Here is a 19,825-nt window from a genome sequence, read left to right as displayed (position 1 = left end):
ATGAAAATTATTAATTATACATCTCTTTGTTACGCAATGTTTGTTAGACTACAAGATATTATTGTCCCACTTTTAATTTGTTCCATTTACCATATTTTATAATCATACTATGTAATAATGACAAACAAATTCCTTTTAATTGATCATGTTTCTTGTCAAAACTAGCAACATAAAGTGAATTACTCAAAACAATAAAAAAAAAAGTACCAAAATCCCAATTTCAAATGTCACCTCTTCACATATGTTTTCCCAACAAGTTATAAAATCTATAACATAAGCAAAATAAAGTATAAAAAAAACTCCCTTAAACTTAATCTTCCTAGTTTGAATACCAAAATGTCAAAATCATGTACTTTGAAAAAAAAAAAGGCTCTGAAGTCTTAAAGATATTAAATTTTCCCAAATTTAATTTCTAGAAATAGCTTGAGCTTCTTCTTCTTCCTTGGTCTCTATGAGTTTAATAAAGTTACCAACAATTGTCTTGCCTTCGGTTGTAATAATGCTCTCTGGATGAAATTGTACCCCCTAATAAATTAATTAATACATTATTATTTAATTTTTGGAAATGAATAAATAATAAATAATAATATTAAAACCTGTAAATGGCGATATATTTTGTGACGTGCAGCCATAACTAATCCATCCTCTGTCCATGCAGTGATTTCAAGTGCATCACTAGGAAAGCTCTCTTTCTCAATTACAAGGCTATGGTATCTCCCAACAATAAATGGGCTAACAAAAAAAAACAAAAATAAATGTCAAAAACTATATTTTTACTTTTATTTTTTAAATTTTAAAAAAAAAAAAAAAAAAAATACATACTTTGATATGCCTGAAAATAAACTATCTTCCCCACCTTCGTTATGATAAACAAGTGAGCTTTTTCCATGCATTACACCGTATGGAGATCGCACAATTTTCCCTGTAAATTTTATAAAATAATTATTTTTTTTATTTACTGAGTGAAAATTAAAATAATGAATTTGTAATCAAACAAGGAATGGAATGTAATGTAATGACACATTCCATTCCTTTGTTGATTCCATTCCATCATGAAAAACAAACCCTAATGACATATATGCATCTTTGACAGCAAAGGATATGATTTAACACTAAAGTTTCCTCATAATACATATACAAAATTACAAGAAATATTATTACTTAAAAATTAAAAAAAATATAATTAAAAAATAAAACTAACCTCCAAAAGCTTCACCAATGCATTGTAATCCCATGCATACACCAAACAAAGGTATATCAGGTCCAAGTTCCAGAACTGTTTGTAATGAAATTCCTGAATCTTGTGGAGCACCTTTTTAAAAATAAAAAAATAAATTTATAATATTTAATATTATGAACATAAATTTTTATACAAATACACATAATTGTAACTGTGGGGCTACCTGGTCCAGGAGATATGAGAATTCCTCTAGGATTTTTCCTATAAAACAAAATATTACATAAACAATAAAAAATGTAAACTTTAAAAAAAAAAAAAATCAAATGAGAATAATTACTACTTTTTGAGTTCATCAACAGTAAGTTCATCATTTCTGTAAACTTCAAAGTTGCATCCAAGTTCTCCAATGTACTACAAATTAAAAAAAAGGCATTAACATAACAAATAATTTTTTGCTATGAACAGCAAAATGAGAGTGATTTTTATACAGAATGAGAGAAAGAGGAGAACCTGACAAAGATTGTAAGTGAAGCTGTCATAATTGTCAATCACAATTACAGGTTTGTTATTTTTGGGCAAGACACCTCCTAATGATGCTTTCTCAGAAATGGCATGACATATTTTTGGTACAATTTTTGATCGGATTCCAATTCCATGTAAATTAACATCATTCAGATTTACAGGAAGTAGTAGCTTCTGTGAAGGTTTGTTGAGATATTGAGGTTTATGAGGGAGGAATGAGGATCTTAGACATTGAATGGAAGAGTTTTGAGGCAATGTAAAACCCACCATTCTTCTTATCTTCTAACAATCCTGCAACAAAAAAAGTTTGAATTAGAGCTATAAAAAATTTATCTAACAAAAAGCAATGTACACCATATGTAAAACAAAAAAAAAACATTGAACACAGAAAAAAAATGAATGGGAGACATGAGAATTTAAAAATCGAACTATCCCAAACCCGATTTAGAAATCGAAAACAACAAATTTCTTTTGAAATACGATTAAAATAAAAAGAATTCGGTAGTCAGAAATACAAGAAGCATATGATAAAAAAAATAAACTCGGTAATCAGAAATACAAGAAGCTTATAAGTCAGACCTTGTAAATTGGAATGAGAATTAGAGAATAAGAGACATAAGACAGAATAGGAGATATGAGAATTCGGAAATTAAACTCACTCAACATCAATTTAGAAATCAAAAACTTCAAACTTCTTTTGATTTTTAGTGACTTGTGATTCAGAACTCGGATAACAACGAACGCAAATCAGAACTTAGAGAAATTAGAATGACAAGTAGTGAACAAAGGAAAGAAGACGGAAATTAGGAAGCTTAGAAATCGAACTCACCCTAAACCAATTTAAAAATCGACAACAACAAAATTCTTCGGTGACTATGTTTCAGAAATCACAATAATAGGAAGGTAATCAGTTATCGGAGTAGAGAAATCTGATATTAGAATGAAAAGTAAAGAAATTCACCTGGTGCATTAGCAACTAGGTTTAAGGGAGAAGTATATAAATTATAATGAGAATGATGAAAACTTAATCATCATCAGTCGATTAAAGGCTCTGCTTCTCGATCTTGACAATGTGATTTTCTAGAAGTCGTTTGGTTATTTTGCTGCCCTGGGTGTATTGGGCCGGGCTGCATACATGTAATCAATGATTTGAAGAAGAAAAAAAACATAAACAAATCGATCAAAAAACAAGACGAAATTAGGATGCCACAGAGAAGGATAGAGTTAATTAGGGTAAGTATTGGCGAGTTTGTGTTACTTATTTTGTGTCAACAGAGCATTAAGCTAAATAGAGAAAGATGAGAAATGCAAGTGCTAGAGAGAGGAGAGAAAGAGAAAGAGGGAAAGAGAAAACCTGGTGTTGCAATGGCCGCTGCCTCCAAAGTCCAAGCTGCTTGCTCGAATCGAAATGGTAGTGATTTTGTCGGGAAGGTTATTGTGGAGGTTTATATATCTGATAACCGAAAGTGACCCAAAATCCGGAAAGTTTTACATAATGCCCCTTATTTCTCTTACTACTTCATATTTTGACTGTATGAAATCCAATATAAGGTAATCAACAAAAGGTGGTTTTAGATTTAGACACAAATAAAAGGGGAAGAAAGGTAGCATAACATTGAAATTTGAATGTGAGGGTAGTTCAATTTGTTAGGAATTCAAAAATGTTGTATTATATTTGAAAATTAATTTGATAAGGATAATGAAAATAATGGTTTTCGAAAGTTAAAAGCAATTTACAAGCAGGTATATATATGTACGTTAAAGAGAAATTAAGGTATGGTTTGTTTTTTTTTATGAAAAAAAAAAAAAAAAAAAAAAAAAAAACATCTTTAGACCTCTTATTGTTGCGCGGTGCAGCACACGTGCAACACTTTTCATCTCGCAACTATTTGTTTTTCAGAAGTCTTCAAAGTAAAATAAATCTTTGCACGTATTCAATTTGGGGCAGCACTTATATTGTCTTTGCTAACCTCTTCTTTTTTTTTCTTGATGAATTTGGATTATATCTTGTTGAAAGCTTGTTTCTTTTTTTTATTATTCTTGCTAAATTATTTTTTTTTCGTTTTTTATATTGAATAATGATAACTTCTTGTTGAAATATCATATTTTTTACTAAAATATCATAAATTCTAGCTGAAATGTCATACAATATTAAATTTTCAGTATTAAAAAATATTTTCATTATATGAAATCAGTTTATTTTATTTTTTTAATATCTACAGCAACATGCAGATGTTAAAAACAAATACGCTTCTTATTAAAGTTTGCAGCCGTTTGGTCCATTTCATTTGTTGCAGAGAGTTGCAGAGATGGTCCGTAGACTTCATTAATTTTTGTTTCAAAAAAACAAACAACACCTAAAAAATTTTCTACATTTTCTAACTACATATCTTCCTACTCACCTTAAATGGTGACATATGTCATATGTAATTAAAATCTTAAATGGTAACATATGTGTTATATGTAATGAAAATAATAATATTTTAATATATTTTGTATGATACATGTCACCATTTAACATGAGTATGAGGATATGTATGAAAAAATTTCTATATATCAACTTATGGATGAGCATGACCTTAAAAATATTTATTTACCATTACAGCGAGTTTGGTTTTAGTTCGATAACATCAACTATTTTTATTCTTTTTTTTTTAGTTTCATATTTGATCCAATTAATTTTTTTTTGGAGTTTCATGTTTTAATCTCCAAAGATAAATATTAAACTTGTAATGGTCAAACGATATTTATGTCAATTTTTATTTTTATTGTCATATATATGACGTTAACGAAATATGGACTCTAGATTTAATAGTACTATCTATTTTTTTAATGTTATTGTTAAGTTTTTTTTTTTTTTAATTTCATATATATAAAAAATAAGTTAGATAAGTAGGCTTTATAAAACATTTCACAAATGTAAAGGTAAATTAGTTAATTTAAAGATAAAAATTAAAGTGGTCAATGATTAGAAAATGTTTATGTTGATACATTTTGTTTGATAAAGTTAATGGAAATATGATGTGAATATATATATATATATATATATATATATATATATATATATATATATATATATATATATATATATATATATCTACAAATAAATTCAATGAATGATGATCGGAGCGATAGATGTTGTAAGTTGGTAGGAAGTCATTTGTTGTTATTACGTGTTAAATTGTCACTTCTAATAGTATTTCTTTTTCCGTTTCTAGCCTGAAATTCTTTTTAGGTTTCAAGATTGATCAGACTCATCCAACAGTATCAAACTCATCTTATACAAATACGCAATCTACAGTCTACACCATATGATTTGTATATGAAAAGAGTCTCAACACTAGAATCATCAACATCTATATCTCTTGAGTTTTTTTATTAGATATATTATAGAAATGTGGTGATAGGTCTTGGTACTTTTGTTTGGTTTTATTAGAATCCATTTTTCAACTATATTCAATTCTTATTTTTGGAGATTCCATGCGTGTGCAATAACATCCCTATATGGTAATTACTGACCCCACGCCTCTTAATTGGTACTGTTGATGGGATTAAGCAACGCAAAACTATGCAATCAACTGATGCGAAAGTTCAAAACGCCATCACTTTGCATTTAACACCAAAAATATTCATCAAACACTTGCTAAAAGTTGTGCAATTCACAAAAGCTATTCTTTCCAATTTCCACCAACAACAATGTTGATATTGATGATTCGAACCAAAATTTCCACCAACCAAAATTTTGACTTATTTTTAATACACACAAAAAAAAAAAAAATGATTTAATTTTGACCATCTTCACTCTCGTCCTTTGCAAGTCTGATCATGTCATCAATTCGAAGTATTGTTATAGCTGCTTCAGTTGCAAACTGACACAAAAATAAATAAAAGAATTTTATGTTTTTTTATTAATATTTACTTTTTTTTTCTATAAAAGATTTACCTGAAGTATCTTGATTTTGCTCATTGCAGGTTCAATCACACCAGCTTCCATGTTATTACGAGTGGTTCCCTTTACTAGATCCAATCCCATGCTACAATAAAATTAAATCAAAATTCATTAAAAATAAAAAACATTACTTAGTCAAAGTGAAATGACTATTTTTGGTCCCTAGGTATGTATATTACTTGGAAGCGGGACCAAAAACGTTACAAAAATCTCAAATGAGGACTAAAATTGAAAAAGAAAACTTTTTCAAACCAGAAATGCAATTCACTCTAGCATAAAATAAATAGAGACATTCTATTAGCAGTTCTTAAAAAGGATAAATCCAATCAAGAACTCATTTTGGAAAGAAAAAAAAAACTAAAATTCCTTAAGTAGAAGAGTTTTACTTTTTAACAAAAAAAAATATTCATTTATGAGACAAAAGAAACAATATATATTAAATTATTAATTACTTTGATAGATGCTTCCTATCTGCATTAGTTTGTGCAGTATTATGACACGCACGCAGTTGGGCTACTAAATCAGTTGCATCCTTTGCAGCATTCACAGCAAGAATCTGTGCAATAAAATAATAAAATATTATATTTTTATACTATTAAAGATTAAAAATAATTCTAAAAAAGAAACACAAAACCTTTGGAATAATCAATAAAGCTTCAGCAAATTCTGCAATTGCTAATTGTTCTCGAGATCCTAAAGTTGTAGCAAAATACTCCAAATACACAGATAAAGCAGCTTCAACTGCACCTCCTCCTGCAACAACCTATAATTTTATTAAGTCAAACATTTATATTAAATTTATAAAATAAAATAAAGTTTAAGATTTACTTACTGTGTTAGATTCTAGGGTTCTTTTGACAATACATAAAGCATCATGTAAAGCTCTATCCATTTCATCAAGCATGAAGTCATTAGCACCTCTTAGTATCAAAGTAACCTGTTAAAGAAAAAAAAATGTTATTAATTATGTATCAGTTTAATAATTTAAAATTTGGATTAGAAATATATATATATATATATATATATATATATATATATATATATATATATATATAATACATACTGCACTTGTTGTTTTGGTTCCTTTTATCATGATGACATCATCATCTGCAATGTGTTCTTCCACCACTTCATCTGCATGTCCAAGAAACGATGAGTCATATGTTTCCTCTCCTTCCATGTCAGCAAATGTTGAAACCTGATAAAAAAAAATCAATTAAAATATCATTTTAAAATTCAAACATTTAAATAAATTAAATAATATATATATATATATATATAAGTTAAAAATCATACCACAGTTGCACCGGTTGCCTTTGCCACGTGGCGTAAATCCTCCTTCCTCACACGTCTAACAGCAATTGCACCAGCCTCCACAAAATACTGAATTTTTTTTTAAAAGGAGAATAAAATAAATACTTTTTAATAATATAAAGAATGGAATAAAAGATTACTAAAAGGGAAAATTCAGGATAATAGCAACGTACATACATTTTTTTACCAATAATAGCAATGTACTTTATTTTTTAAGGTTGATTTCATAAAAAGCCTCATATTTTGTGTTTTTTCCGAATTAAACCTCAACTTTATTTTTTGCCTGAAAAGAAACTTGTATTTTTTTTATTTTTTCCAAAAAAGCCCTCAACTTTGTGTTTTTATCTGACAAAAAATCGATTAACCTTCTAAATGCTTCCAAATAAACCCTCAACTTTTCTAGTTTTTCTCGAAAAAGCCCTCAAATTTTACAAAAAATTTTGGAAAAAAACGACTAAAATGGACCTTATATTTTGTGTTTTATCCGGATTAAACCTCAAATTTATATTTTGCCTGAAAAAACCTTGTATTTTTTCAGTTTTCCTGATTTGACCCTTTTAGTAATTTTTTGCCAGAAAAATTGGAAAATGCAAGGGTTTTTTCGAGAAAAAGTTGAGGGTTTATTTGGAAACATTTGGTAGGTTGAAGGGTTTTTCAGAAAAAAATACAAAGTTGAGGGCTTTTTTAGGAAAAAAAGAAATACAAGGTCTTTTTCAGGCAAAAAATAAATTTGAGGTTTAATCCAGAAAAAACACAAAATATAAGGCCTTTTATGAGATTAGCCCTATTTTTATCCATAATAGCAATATGGGTATTGTACTTTATTTATTAATACATGTTGAAAATATAAATGCAAGTATATTGCTATAACTGGGAAAAAGTAAAAAGTAAACTACATTTACTATTACCTTGAGTGCCATGTCATCAATCCCCTTTGTTGTCAAGACAACATTAGCTCCAGCTTTCAGAAGCTTCTGAATACGTTCTTTTGTCACATCAGCTTCTCTATATACAAAAACATTCATCCTTAAACATGTGGTACAAGAATCTTTTTTATTAAAAAAAAAAAGAAACCTTAAAATCTGCTAATAAAACCTGAGACGAATCTTCTCCAGCTCACGTGGGTCCGTGACTAAAACTTGAACTCCTAATTGCATTTTTGTTTTTTGAAGATTAAAATCAAGACACGCGATTTTTGCATGACAAACTTTCATTGGCATTCCTTGAGATGCACGCCCAGTGTTAAGTGCATACCCTTTTAATAAGTAGCTTTCTTTTGCACTTTTACCATGTGCTTTAAGGATGTTTATTCCCTAAATTGTAATAAATAACAATATGCCATTTGTTATTTAATAGAAATCTTTTAAATAAAAATTATGTTTGGTTTGTTAATTTAGTGACGAACCTTGATTGGGTACCGAATTTTACCGGAGGAATTTGTCATTTTAACGGATTGCACAGCTTCAACAACCTATACAAAAATTTATGTTTATTTATTTGGTGTTGAAAATATTTTTTAAAAAAAGAAAAACAATATTTTTTATAGTTTTTAGTAGTGTAAAATAAGACAATACCAAATTGGCAAAGAAGTCACTGTCACTGGATAACAATTTTGAGGACATGCTTGTTTTTGCACAGTTTATAAGAGAATCTTTTCCAAGCTTCTCAACCTATAAAAAAAATTAAAAATAAAAATAAAGAATAAGATTAATAGAATTTGTTTTCTATATTATAAAACTAAGAGTAAATTACAGAAATCATCCCTGTTGTATGTCAAATTACAGATTGGATCCCTTTCCTTTCCTTTCCTACCTTTTTTTTAACCTTTTTTGTCCCTGTATTTTCATTTTTTATTGCATCCATCATCCTTAATCGGTGTAAAATGACTATTATACCCTTTATGTGATATTTTATAACTTTTTTGTTTATTTGGTAATAGATAAGGATATAACAGACATTTTACATCGATTAGGGATGATTTGTGTAATTTACTCTTAAATTACTGTTTAATGATCATTAGTTGTTACCTTGACTGCAAGCTTTTCATCAACATATTCGCATGCTTTTTTCATTGCAAGCTGCCAAATACATAAAATATAAATTGGTATTTAACTATTTATGAGTATAAAGATTATAAAAGAAAAACTGAAACATTAAACAATTAAACCATAACCACATATTAACCAATTATTTGGAGAAAGAGTGAAAGAAATTAGAGCACTCACTCGGTATCCACTAATTATAGATGTTGGGTGAATCTTATTTTTGACAAGATCATTTGCTCTCTGCATAATCATTCAAAAAATATATATATTATTTGTAAAAAATTATCTGAAAAGATGCATATGTGGTAGGAAATAATAATAATAATAATAATACCTTAAGTAACTCAGCTGCTATGATGACAACAGAAGTAGTTCCATCTCCTACTTCTCTATCTTGAAGCTCAGCCAATTCAACAAGTACCTACAAAAATCATAAATTTCATTATTTTTATGATCTCAAACTTAAAATTAATAAAGGATAATAAGTTAAATGTCTAAATAAAGTAAAAAATAAATCATCAAGATTCTACCTTGGCAGCTGGATGTTCAACATCCAACATTTTGAGAATTGTGGCACCATCATTTGTGAGGGTTACATCACCAATATCATCAACCAACATCTGTAAATGATATGCAAACTTGTTATTCAGCAACTATTATAGGATTGACTTTCACAAAAACATAGAATTGAAAATGTAAAACATGAATAACATAAGAGTATTTATTATCCTTCAAGACTTCTAATGTAGAGATTTTTTTTGCATCCTAAGAACAAATTTGTTTGTTCCATTCTTCAACATTCTCATTTTGGGGCTCAATCATTGGTCTCTACATGTCAAGTAACTAGTATTCAAAAGCTTCATAATCATTGTAAGTTGAATTAAAACTTGAACATGTTAATATGAGGTTGATAATGGTGTTACAAAAGAAATTTTGCCATGGTAGACTTAATGTGACAAGCAGTTACTCTTATGTACTTATAACATCCATTAAGAAACAATCTACCTCCATTAATGACAAAGTTACATTGTTGTTTATCTTAGTTAGAGAAAAAAATGACAGCATGTTATCAAACTTTAATACAGAGTCCGAAAATACAAGAAAATGTTTGCGTAAATCGATAAAAATCCTAAACCTACAAAGATCAGACGAAAAACATCATAAAATTAGAGATTGATAAGCATTAAAAATACCTTGTCAAGTCCAACGGGGCCTAGTGAAGTCTTCACTATATTTGAAACAGATTGACAAGCCGTAACTGCACCCAAAAAAAATAACCATAAGGATACCATTGTTGTTCTACATTTCTATAGTATTAGGGTTTTACTTACTGTTTTGGGTGCGAACATCTTGACCGTATTGACGATCCCCGAGAATATCAGGCGTTTGTGAACCAAGCGACATCGAACAAGATCCTGATTGTTGCTGGATCTATATTGAGCTTTTTCTATTGTGATTTTTCGAAGAACCCTAACACGTTAACACGATGATGCAAATGTGTTTGGATATCTGGAATTCTGTAAACCCTACCAGAATTTGCTCGACTGAAGTAGCAGGTACTCTCACTCCCTCGGTTAAGCGGGAGTCTCGGCTTATTTAACTCCAATAAAAGACCGGGCCATTTACAATCCGACCCGGAAATCAAAGTGGAACATTCTCTTCTTTCATATTTGAATAATCTTTTTTTTATTATTATTATTATCTTGTGCATTTGTTATATTTAATAAAATTAATAATTTTATATTATATTTATTATTATTTAAAAGAGTAGAGTACATATGGTCAACAGTTGATAAGGTCAAATCTTTTATCTCTATTTATAGGCTATTTTGATCCGGTTCATTTCTTATCTCTGTATTTCCCTAAATCTCGCAATTTCTGTTCACAAATCTTTGATATATATCGCTGACGTGTCCATTTCTAAGGTTTAATTCATCTTTCAGCATTCAACCACCATTGTCACACCCGTCGTTTGGCGCGGGTAAAAAGGTTTGTGTGTGTGTGTATGTATATATATATATATATATATATATATATATATATATATATATATATATATATATATATATGTTGTTGAGGTCGATTTAAAAGATACCTCTTTTGAAACTTTTAGATAGAAGTAACTGTTTTTATGACTTATAATTGTAGTAAATTAGTGGTGTGTGTGTGTGTTATTTACTCATTATTGGATTGTTAGTTGAAAGCATGTATTTCTTTTACTTATGGAAGATTTTTTGGTGAATTTTTTAAAATACCGAAGAGGTCATTGCCAAAAGTTTGTGAAAAAAAAGTTGTCTTGGAATGAAGATTTTATTGTCACTTTTAACATTAACAATTTATTTAATTTATCAAAGTTAACACATCAGCATAATATTTTTTATTATTTAAATAAATATTAAAAATATATATATACTTTCTTCATTTTTGTATTGTAGATGCTACTCGGATACCAGGTATTATAGAAACTCATTCACATAAAGATTCAAAATCCAAAGAAATATATTATAACTTTCTTCCAAAAAAAAAAAGAAATTACCATTGTGAAAATGTAAAAAAAAAAAAAAAAAAAAAAAAAAAAAAAAAAAAAAAAACCATCAAGAGCATCACAATTGTATGAACCTTCTCTAACCCATAACATCATCATCTTAACTAACTTTAAGAAAAACTTTTTGGCAAAAATATGCCAAAATCATGGTTGTCACAACAACTCACAACCGGGACCCACATCTCTAACACACACACACACACACAAACTAACACATTCTTATCGTTGACTTTGCTTTCGTTTCTTTCTCATTCTTTCCCGCCTTTCTTCTTCTTCTATTTTCTTAAGTTCTTCTTCGTCTTCCTTCTTAGCAATCCAAGCACTAAATCACAAAAGTCAAAGGGGTTATTTTGTAAATAAGTAGAAGTATAGGGGTTAAAACTTAAAAGTGTCAAAGAGGCAATATTAACCTCCGTTTCTCCTCGCGCATGATGTCATCAAAACCAGCCTCCATGTCGCTGTCATCATCATCATCACCATGGTAATTTTTGGGATTATATCTACAAACAAATACAATCATCGCATCATTAGGGTTTGGTGTTTGTTTAACGGAATCGGAATTGAATGAAGAAAAGACTAAATGACCAAAATACCCTTTTTTGTCTTTTTATGAAAAAAAAAAAAAAAACAACAAAACAAAATGGAATTCAATTCTTACTTGAGCATGCTTCTCATCATACTGAAGGCTTTCGCAGTATCATCATCCTCAAAAGGGCGAGATGGTCTTTTCTGCACCCGTTCTCTTTGTTGTCCACTAGTCGAAAGCCTACCCTGTTGTTGTTGCTTCACCTATCAATAATTCCACAATCATCCCAATTTAAAAAAAAAAAACATTTCACTATCTTCAAACATAAAATTAAAATAAATATATAAACACACACATAGAATATCCACATACCTGAGGCTTAGAAGACAAAATCGGCTTTCTAACAACATTTCCTTTACTGGATTGTAATCCTAATCCCCCTCTATCTCTATCTCTATCTCTATCTCTATCATCAACTCTTCTATTTTCATACCCTCTATCATCCCTCCTTTGTTGAGATTGTGATTGTGATTGTAATTGTAATCCTCTTTTTTGATCCAATGGTTTCTTTTGGGTGACACCTGGCAGTGGTCTTGAGTTTGATGTTTGAGGTCTGTGATTGTGTCCGGTGGGTATGCTTCTAGAAACAGGTGGCGGAATCACCTTTTGCTTGGCGGCAACTGGCGGCATCTTGGAGGGCATCGAAGGTTTTTGTCCTGAAGGCCGCCCGGGACCACTCCCGAGTTGTTTTCTAGAATCTAGGGACGAAGATGTCATTTTACTTGATCCACTAGGCCTTTGACTTTGTTGTTGACCGGGTGGTGGTGGTCTCACTCGCGTTTGGTTAGATGTGGGGCCCGGTCTTCTCTCTTCACGGCCATTTATGACTTTTCTACCCCCGTTGTTGACCGGTGGTCTTGGTGACACATGTGCATCTGTAACATATCAACAACTCATTAATTAACTCATTATAAATATTTAAAAAGATAAAAAGTTTTGAAAAGTTAAATAATTGGAAGAGAAAAAATCGAAAAATAAAATAAAATACCAGGTTTTGGAGCAGAAGAGGGTTTTGGAGGGTTTTTTGGTGGAATTGGAAGCTCAGCATCATCTGATAATAGAAATGAGTAATCTCTAGTGTTTTTAAGCATTTGGATTTTTGCTTTGGGTTTAGCCTAAAAGGGTAAAATGGGAAATGTGAGAATATGTGGATTACAAATTTACAATGAATATTATTGGTTAGATCATGAAATTGAATCTTACCCATGTGTCTACTTTTCGTGGAGGCTCATTGGGTCTAGGTTTGGATCCTGTTGGAGCTGAAGAACTACCCTTGTTTTGTTGTGGAAGCTATTAAGGAAAAAGGCAAAGATAAATTACTCGATTAAAGTAAAATTTTGTTGTGTGTAGAAGAAATTAAATGTTAGATAAAGGAAAAGGAAAATACATACGATATTCTTAGCTTTTGGAACCCTTTCTGCCAAATGTGGATTCTCCAACAATGACTTGCTTTCTTGAATTACCCTTTGAGCAATTACTGGTTGTGAAGGACCAAAAAAGGATCCAAAGCTGCAATATATAGAAAAATTACATGTTGATAAGTATGTTATATTGGAAATCTACACTTCAAAAATGTTTAAAAAGAATGGTAGTATAGTACTCACTTGTCATATGGCATTTTATTCTTTTTTTCCCTAAAATTGGCAAGGCCAGAACCTGAATCTTTTTTCATCTTCTTTCTTATTGATTCCTTTAACTTTGCTCTTAATTCAAGGTATTCCATCTCTTCCTGTGTAGGTAATCGATCCTCTTCCTCTTCTTCTTCTTCTTCTTCTTCTTCTTCATATTCACCAACATTATCTTCCTGGTATTCACCTTCATCTTCGTACTCTTCATATTCCTACATGAATGTAACCATATGCAATTAAGTAAAATTGAAAGTATCAAAAAGAAAATGGAGATGAACTAGAAAGTAGCTCACATCTAAATCATATCCTCCCATTATACTTCTATATCTTCAATCTTCAAAGTTCTTCGAGCCAATGCTTTACTGGAGGGAGAAGCGTTTAAGGCCAAACTGCATCAAAATACAAAGCATACAAGATTAATGCTATCACAAAAAGAATGTTTTAAGAAATACAGGTGGAACTAATATATAACGTGTTTTCAGGCAAAGAATCGAGTTATGGTTGACATTGATTGAAAAAATTGAGCACGGAAGAAAACCCAATTCATGGGGTGGACATTTTAACCAAATTAGGGTTTTGGTGTTAGAATCGGTCGGAGAACCAAATTAACAGTTACCACATGGAACCAACATCACAATCGGACTGAAAATGCCAGAAATTGAAGGAGGTGAGACATAAAACGGATTAAGAACAGAAGAAGATTGGGTTCTTGAAGCAGAAAATTCGCACTTTCTCGCGAACTTTCACGTTGCAAGATGTTCAATCCCCAATTGTTAACTTACCAGATCAATAAAATTACAAAATCTACAACAAATTAGAGAAATTTCTGCATAAGATCAGAAAAAATTGCGAAAAAAACAGAACGAAAGAGTTCAATTGAAAGGGGAACTCACCAGAACCCTAATAATCGCAATTTCGAGACTTCTGAATCAATCCGCTCAGTTCTTGATACTTGATCGATCAAAAGAAACGCCCAAAACGAAAACGAAAGCACACCGATCGGATGACGGTTACAATTCGGTGGTGTTCCAACACAAATCTCGATTTAACTCTGATGATCGATTACGGCCTCAAGCCCTCTTTTAATTCTTCCCTTCATCACCCGGTTTGGAGTTGTATATCCGCGCAGGGAAAACCTTGAAGTTTTTCACTTCTACAAAACATACCCCTCAAGATCGGTTTATTTCGATTTTCAACTTATACCACGCAAAGTTAACTTATGTTTTTCCATGTTGATAATGACCAACAATATAAATCTATTGCCGACTTGCCAAGTCATACTATGCAAAGTTAACAGGGAGAAATATGTGATGATTTATATCTATGCTAAACATATATGTTTTTGCAAGTCATACTCATGGTGACTAACAATAAGTTTATTTAAGTGTCTCTTTATTGCATGTTTTTCTATGTTGATATCAGATTATACAACACCACATGAAAACAAAAACTATATATCATGAGTTCCACAAGGCATGATACAAAGTTTTAGAAGCTTATGGAATTGGAACATATGTGGTTCTACTGTCACTCTATTGATACAAATGTATTAGGAGTGAAAAAGAGTCCAAACTCGACCCGAATGGACCACAACCCAGAAACTGAAAAACATGATTTAGTAGACTTGGATTTTGGACCAATATATAGAAACGGGTTCCGAGTACAGGATGGGGTAAAGTGGGTCTAGACCGGGTTTACGGGTTTCAAGTTCATCCTTACAACATATCAGTCTTATATTTTGTGGCAACCTGTTTCTTAGACTTAGTAAGAAATACTGGAAGTGTATTATAAGCAAGAAAGCATTGTTTGTCTATATGATTTGTGGTAGCTCATAGAAATTCAAGACTTGTATATAACTATGTATTGAAAAATTTTAAGACGTAAGTTGTGTTGGTTGATGAAGTATCACCATAAGACATTAAATGACCAACATAAGAATAATACATTGTATGAAGCATACAAGATCAATTTTATAACTCAAGACTACAACTTCTTATCAATCAATGATGGAACAGTTTCATGTAACTCAATATTGAAATCAATTTTAAGGCAAAGCATATATGCAAAACCAATAATTAAATGCATCACAAATTATATATGATTGTTAAATATAAAGAATGTGTGATAATAACGCATTTCAACACCATATGTGAAGAGTTGGTTGTTTGTATTATAGCATACATGTATTTTGTTTAAATGGTTGTACTCTCACATAATCAACAAATGGTGCATAATATTGTTTGTCATATTCATGATCCTCTATTTAGTATAAATAGTCAGCAAATCATATGTTCGAGCATCATTTTATTGTATTTATCAATCTTATTTACAAAATGTTAAAGTAATTGTGTTGCTTAGAAAAGTGTATGTGTGTGTATGTGTGTAGGTGTTGTTTGTTTTTCTGAGGAAAAATGTATGCAGTCTGCGGACCACATCTGTAGAACTCTTCAGTAGAAGAGGTGGACCAAACATATACAGTCTGAAAAAAAGAAGACTGATTGTCTTTTTTAACATCTACAGGCCACTAAATAACTAAAATCTAAATAAAATGGTTTTTTTTTTAACTTCAAAGTGATTTTTTAAAATATTTTTATGACTTTCTTATAAATAATTAACAAATCTATATCAACTTCTATGTATTACTGTATAAAAAGTGAAAATAAAAATGGTAAGAATTAACGTATAGAGTTGATAAAAACCAAGTCCAACTTCCTTAAGGAGGATCATGGATTGCTTAGGGTTTTGTATGGGAACTAGGGTTTCCTTCTTCAAGTCCAACTATAAGATGAAGCAACCTAGCCCAATATAAAGCCTCCCAAACCCTTAGAATTTGGCCTAAGCATATGGTTCTTAACCATAATTGATTTTCTAAAACTCTCCTCTCATCCTCTTGCATTGGGTGTTTGTGAACCATTAGAGGTGCAACATTTAGAGCACTAAGATTTCAAGAGTCAAGGATCTTCAAGGTTGTTCTTGTTATTACTACATATCAAGTAAGGTAATCTTCTAACCCTAATTTATACATGAATTTCGATTTGTATGCTAGTTTCTAGGGTTACTGCTTTGGTATTTAATTTGCATGTTCAGTTAGTGAAAAACTTAGATCCAACGCAATTAGGGTTGCATGATCACATAGGATTGTAAATATGCCCATAACCCATCACTTCATGAGCTCTTCAGGCATAAAGGTGCCAACTTTATGGTATCAAGGACTTCATGCATTCACTAAGTCCTTTTTATGGCTTCTTTTGAGCATTTGAGCTTCTCCTAGTCATGCATGAGTGTAAAGTTGGAAATTTACGTAGCCTTTCAACCTTTGGGGCCAAATCTGTAGTTTAGGGTCATGCTTTTGGTGATTTAGTGCTTAATGATTAAGTCTTTACCCCTTTTAAGCCTAGGGTTTGGGTTTTGAACCCATTTTAGTGGTTCTTAAGGATAAAGTTGGAAACTTTACCCTTCTAGATGCCATCTCAGTTAAGACATGAAGTGGGAAGCTCTTAGTTTCGTTAAGGTCGGCTTAATAAAATAAGATGTTGGGTTTATGGTGAACTCGACGAGTTTATGGTTAAACTTAATGAGTTGGGTCGGGATCATCCCGACTTTGCAGACTAATGGAAAAACTCAACGAGTTGAAAGACAACTCGGCGAGTTGGGTCAACTAAAACCGTTGACTTTGACTTTGACTTTGACCTTAATCTTTGACCAAATTCGACTTATAAGGGTTTTTGGGCTTTGTGAATGGTATTTAAGGAAATCGTTTCTGTTTAGGGTTCGAGTAGAGTTGATATTCGGAATCGGGATCTGTTTAGCTATCATTCTGCAATCGAGGTGTGTTTCCTCACTGGGTTTAGCGGGTCGAAGGAACCAATGTTGGTCCATGTTTATGCTATGTTATTTTGCTAGTTGTCTTCATAACTCTTGCATGTGTATGTGTTTATATGCTTTACGGACTAAGGTCCGATGTCGGGCGAGGCCCGATGACGGTTTGTATGATATGTATATGTGTTATATGTATATGTGTTTAGTTGATATATGTTATATGCATACTAGGTGGGGCTCGATTCACTTCCGAGCTCAGCTCGATGATCGAGCAGTGTAACATCCCAAAAATCGAGGCCAAAATTTTCATTTTTAAATTTAGTGAATTATAAAATAACTTGCTAAGACATTGTTAAAATCATATCAATACATAAAACCGTAGTATCGTATCTCAAAAACCATATCATCTGAATGTAATAAAATATCAGAGTAAAATACCAGAAAACTCTAAGTGGAAATCATATGTGCGTGTGTGATGTGTTGCTACCCTGCCAGCTTCTTCCCCTTGGACGAAGAGGTACCTAAAACCAAAACTAAAACTGTAAGCACAAAGCTTAGTGAGTTCCCCCATCATACCACATACCATACAATCATATAGCCTACATACTTCCAAAAAATTATATGGTGCCCGACCTACCCGGTACGACCATTTTGGGGTGCCGACCTACCATGTCAAGCCATTTTAGGGTGCTGACCTACCCGTGTCAAGTCGTTCTGGGGGGCTAACCTACCCATCGGTCCTAACAACCGAACCTCGGGGACTATTCCACCCCCTACTGCTACTATCACATATATCATAACATAAACATACTATCAGACATATCTAGGGTGTCCGAACTACCCTTTGGTCCTAACAACCGAACTTGGGGACTATTCCCCTCCTACTACCACTATCACACAACAACATAACCCATGAGATAGTAAAACGAAAGTTTTATATTATTCCTTGAAACGATTACATGGGTGTTCAAGTTCATCCTAGACTATGCCTCCAATAGGCTACACCTTAAGATACTATAAATTGATCCATCCTCACTCCTGATTCATTGTATTGTCAGCTGCTTCGTCTAGGATCATATTGAATGCTCTTGCCTTTGTTTTGGCTGCACATTTGGCTTTGCAACTTCTTCTCTCCTTGTGCAGTTTTGCTTGTAGTGTCCTTCTTCACCACACGTAAAGCAAACTTCTCTCTTGGTTGTGCATTCGCTGACATAATGACCAGTCTTCCCATATTTGAAGCAGGTTATCTCATTAGAGCATTTCCCAATGTGCTTCCTTCTGCCCTTGTCACACCATTGTGCTCTTTCTCCAGACTTTGAGAATTTTCTCTTCTCGTCGGACCTTGTGGATCCTTCAAACTTTCTCTTATCGTCAACTTCAACCTTGCTGGCGGCTCTTCCCTTGATCATATCTTCAACAGACTTGGCAACCCAGATAGCTGCCTCTAGAGTAGGTGCCTGACATACCGGCACAACATACTCCCAAGGAAGTCCCTTTGTGTACTTGTCGAGTTAGGTCAGCTCATATGGGACAAGACGTAAGGTAAACTCCATCTTCTATGTGAAGTTGTTGGTGTACTCATCAATAGACATGCTTCCTTTCTTCAGGGTTAGGAATTGGTTTTCTAGCTCTAGCAGGTTTTGGGCCGAGCGGTACTTGCGTTTGAACTGCACCAAAAACTCTGCCCACGTCAGTTGCAGGGGCTCATTGGGGGCTTAAAGTCTTCCCCAGAGTGTTCCACCAACGAACCGTGCCTCCTCTGAACCGGTGTACAACAAATGTGGTCTGTAGTTTGTCTCTACAACCACACATCATAAAATCCAACTCCATCTCTAAGATCCAATCCATAACACCGATCGGATCTTCCTTTCCAGTGAAATTCGATGACTTGCAAGTTAGAAAATCCTTGTGCTTGCATCCGTTCCTCTCGTCTCCGTCATCTTGGTTGTTTTGTCAAACTATTGGTGGGTTAGCTTGACCAACAGTCCCACTGTAGTTCCTTCCTTCCGACTGCCCATCATTCAGTTCGGGTTGTTTGATTGGTGTTGTAGCTTCCTCTCGGTTCTGTTGAATCAAACGTCTGGTTTCCTCCATTTGACGATCCAACATCATTTGGATCATCGCCTGTACTCCGCCTATCGTGATGAGCTCAAGAGTGGCTACCACAACAGGTATTTGCTCAATCACTTGAGGTTGATTCCTGTTTCCGTTCGCGTTCCCGACTCCACTTCGAGTTC

The 19,825-nt window shown here is 32.2% G+C and overlaps 3 protein-coding genes across 4 annotated transcripts; all 3 read right to left on the bottom strand.

Moving 5' to 3' along the window:
• Nucleotides 1-192: 192 nt before the first annotated feature.
• Nucleotides 193-3,186, bottom strand: LOC145012454 (anthranilate synthase beta subunit 2, chloroplastic-like). Of its 2 annotated transcripts, XM_078971252.1 has the most exons (9): nt 3,057-3,163; nt 2,664-2,829; nt 1,691-1,993; nt 1,521-1,591; nt 1,404-1,441; nt 1,202-1,312; nt 823-922; nt 597-732; nt 193-525 (listed from the first exon to the last, which is right to left on the bottom strand). In XM_078971252.1, exons 3-9 carry the CDS (start codon nt 1,970-1,972, stop codon nt 406-408), a joined length of 858 nt encoding a protein of 285 aa, XP_078827378.1. In that variant the 5' UTR covers nt 1,973-1,993; nt 2,664-2,829; nt 3,057-3,163; the 3' UTR covers nt 193-405. The 2 variants fall into 2 exon arrangements, with proteins under 2 accessions (XP_078827378.1, XP_078827377.1); XM_078971251.1 differs by lacking the exon at nt 2,664-2,829 and having other exon boundaries at nt 3,057-3,186.
• A 2,102-nt stretch (nt 3,187-5,288) lies between these two features.
• LOC145007971 (T-complex protein 1 subunit alpha-like) lies at nt 5,289-10,588 on the bottom strand. The gene is made up of 17 exons (XM_078966582.1): nt 10,342-10,588; nt 10,204-10,268; nt 9,541-9,630; nt 9,345-9,431; nt 9,191-9,250; nt 8,993-9,043; nt 8,540-8,635; nt 8,371-8,436; nt 8,061-8,278; nt 7,874-7,970; nt 6,948-7,034; nt 6,715-6,849; nt 6,484-6,588; nt 6,286-6,414; nt 6,104-6,207; nt 5,646-5,736; nt 5,289-5,571 (listed from the first exon to the last, which is right to left on the bottom strand). Exons 1-17 carry the CDS (start codon nt 10,412-10,414, stop codon nt 5,485-5,487), a joined length of 1,641 nt encoding a protein of 546 aa, XP_078822708.1. The 5' UTR covers nt 10,415-10,588; the 3' UTR covers nt 5,289-5,484.
• Nucleotides 10,589-11,485: 897 nt separating this feature from the next.
• Nucleotides 11,486-14,872, bottom strand: LOC145012291 (uncharacterized). The gene is made up of 10 exons (XM_078971083.1): nt 14,663-14,872; nt 14,063-14,158; nt 13,746-13,981; nt 13,533-13,650; nt 13,345-13,431; nt 13,130-13,256; nt 12,454-13,016; nt 12,214-12,344; nt 11,966-12,055; nt 11,486-11,877 (listed from the first exon to the last, which is right to left on the bottom strand). The coding sequence occupies exons 2-10, from the start codon at nt 14,081-14,083 to the stop codon at nt 11,775-11,777; spliced, it is 1,476 nt and encodes a 491-aa protein (XP_078827209.1). The 5' UTR covers nt 14,084-14,158; nt 14,663-14,872; the 3' UTR covers nt 11,486-11,774.
• Nucleotides 14,873-19,825: the final 4,953 nt, after the last annotated feature.

The sequence above is a fragment of the Lactuca saligna genome, chromosome 8, assembly GCF_052625555.1.
Source record: "Lactuca saligna cultivar CGN05327 chromosome 8, ASM5262555v1, whole genome shotgun sequence".
Classification (NCBI taxonomy): Eukaryota; Viridiplantae; Streptophyta; class Magnoliopsida; order Asterales; family Asteraceae; genus Lactuca; species Lactuca saligna.
The sequence above is the reverse complement of the archived record's forward strand: the minus strand, read 5'-3'. Positions and strand labels throughout refer to the sequence as shown.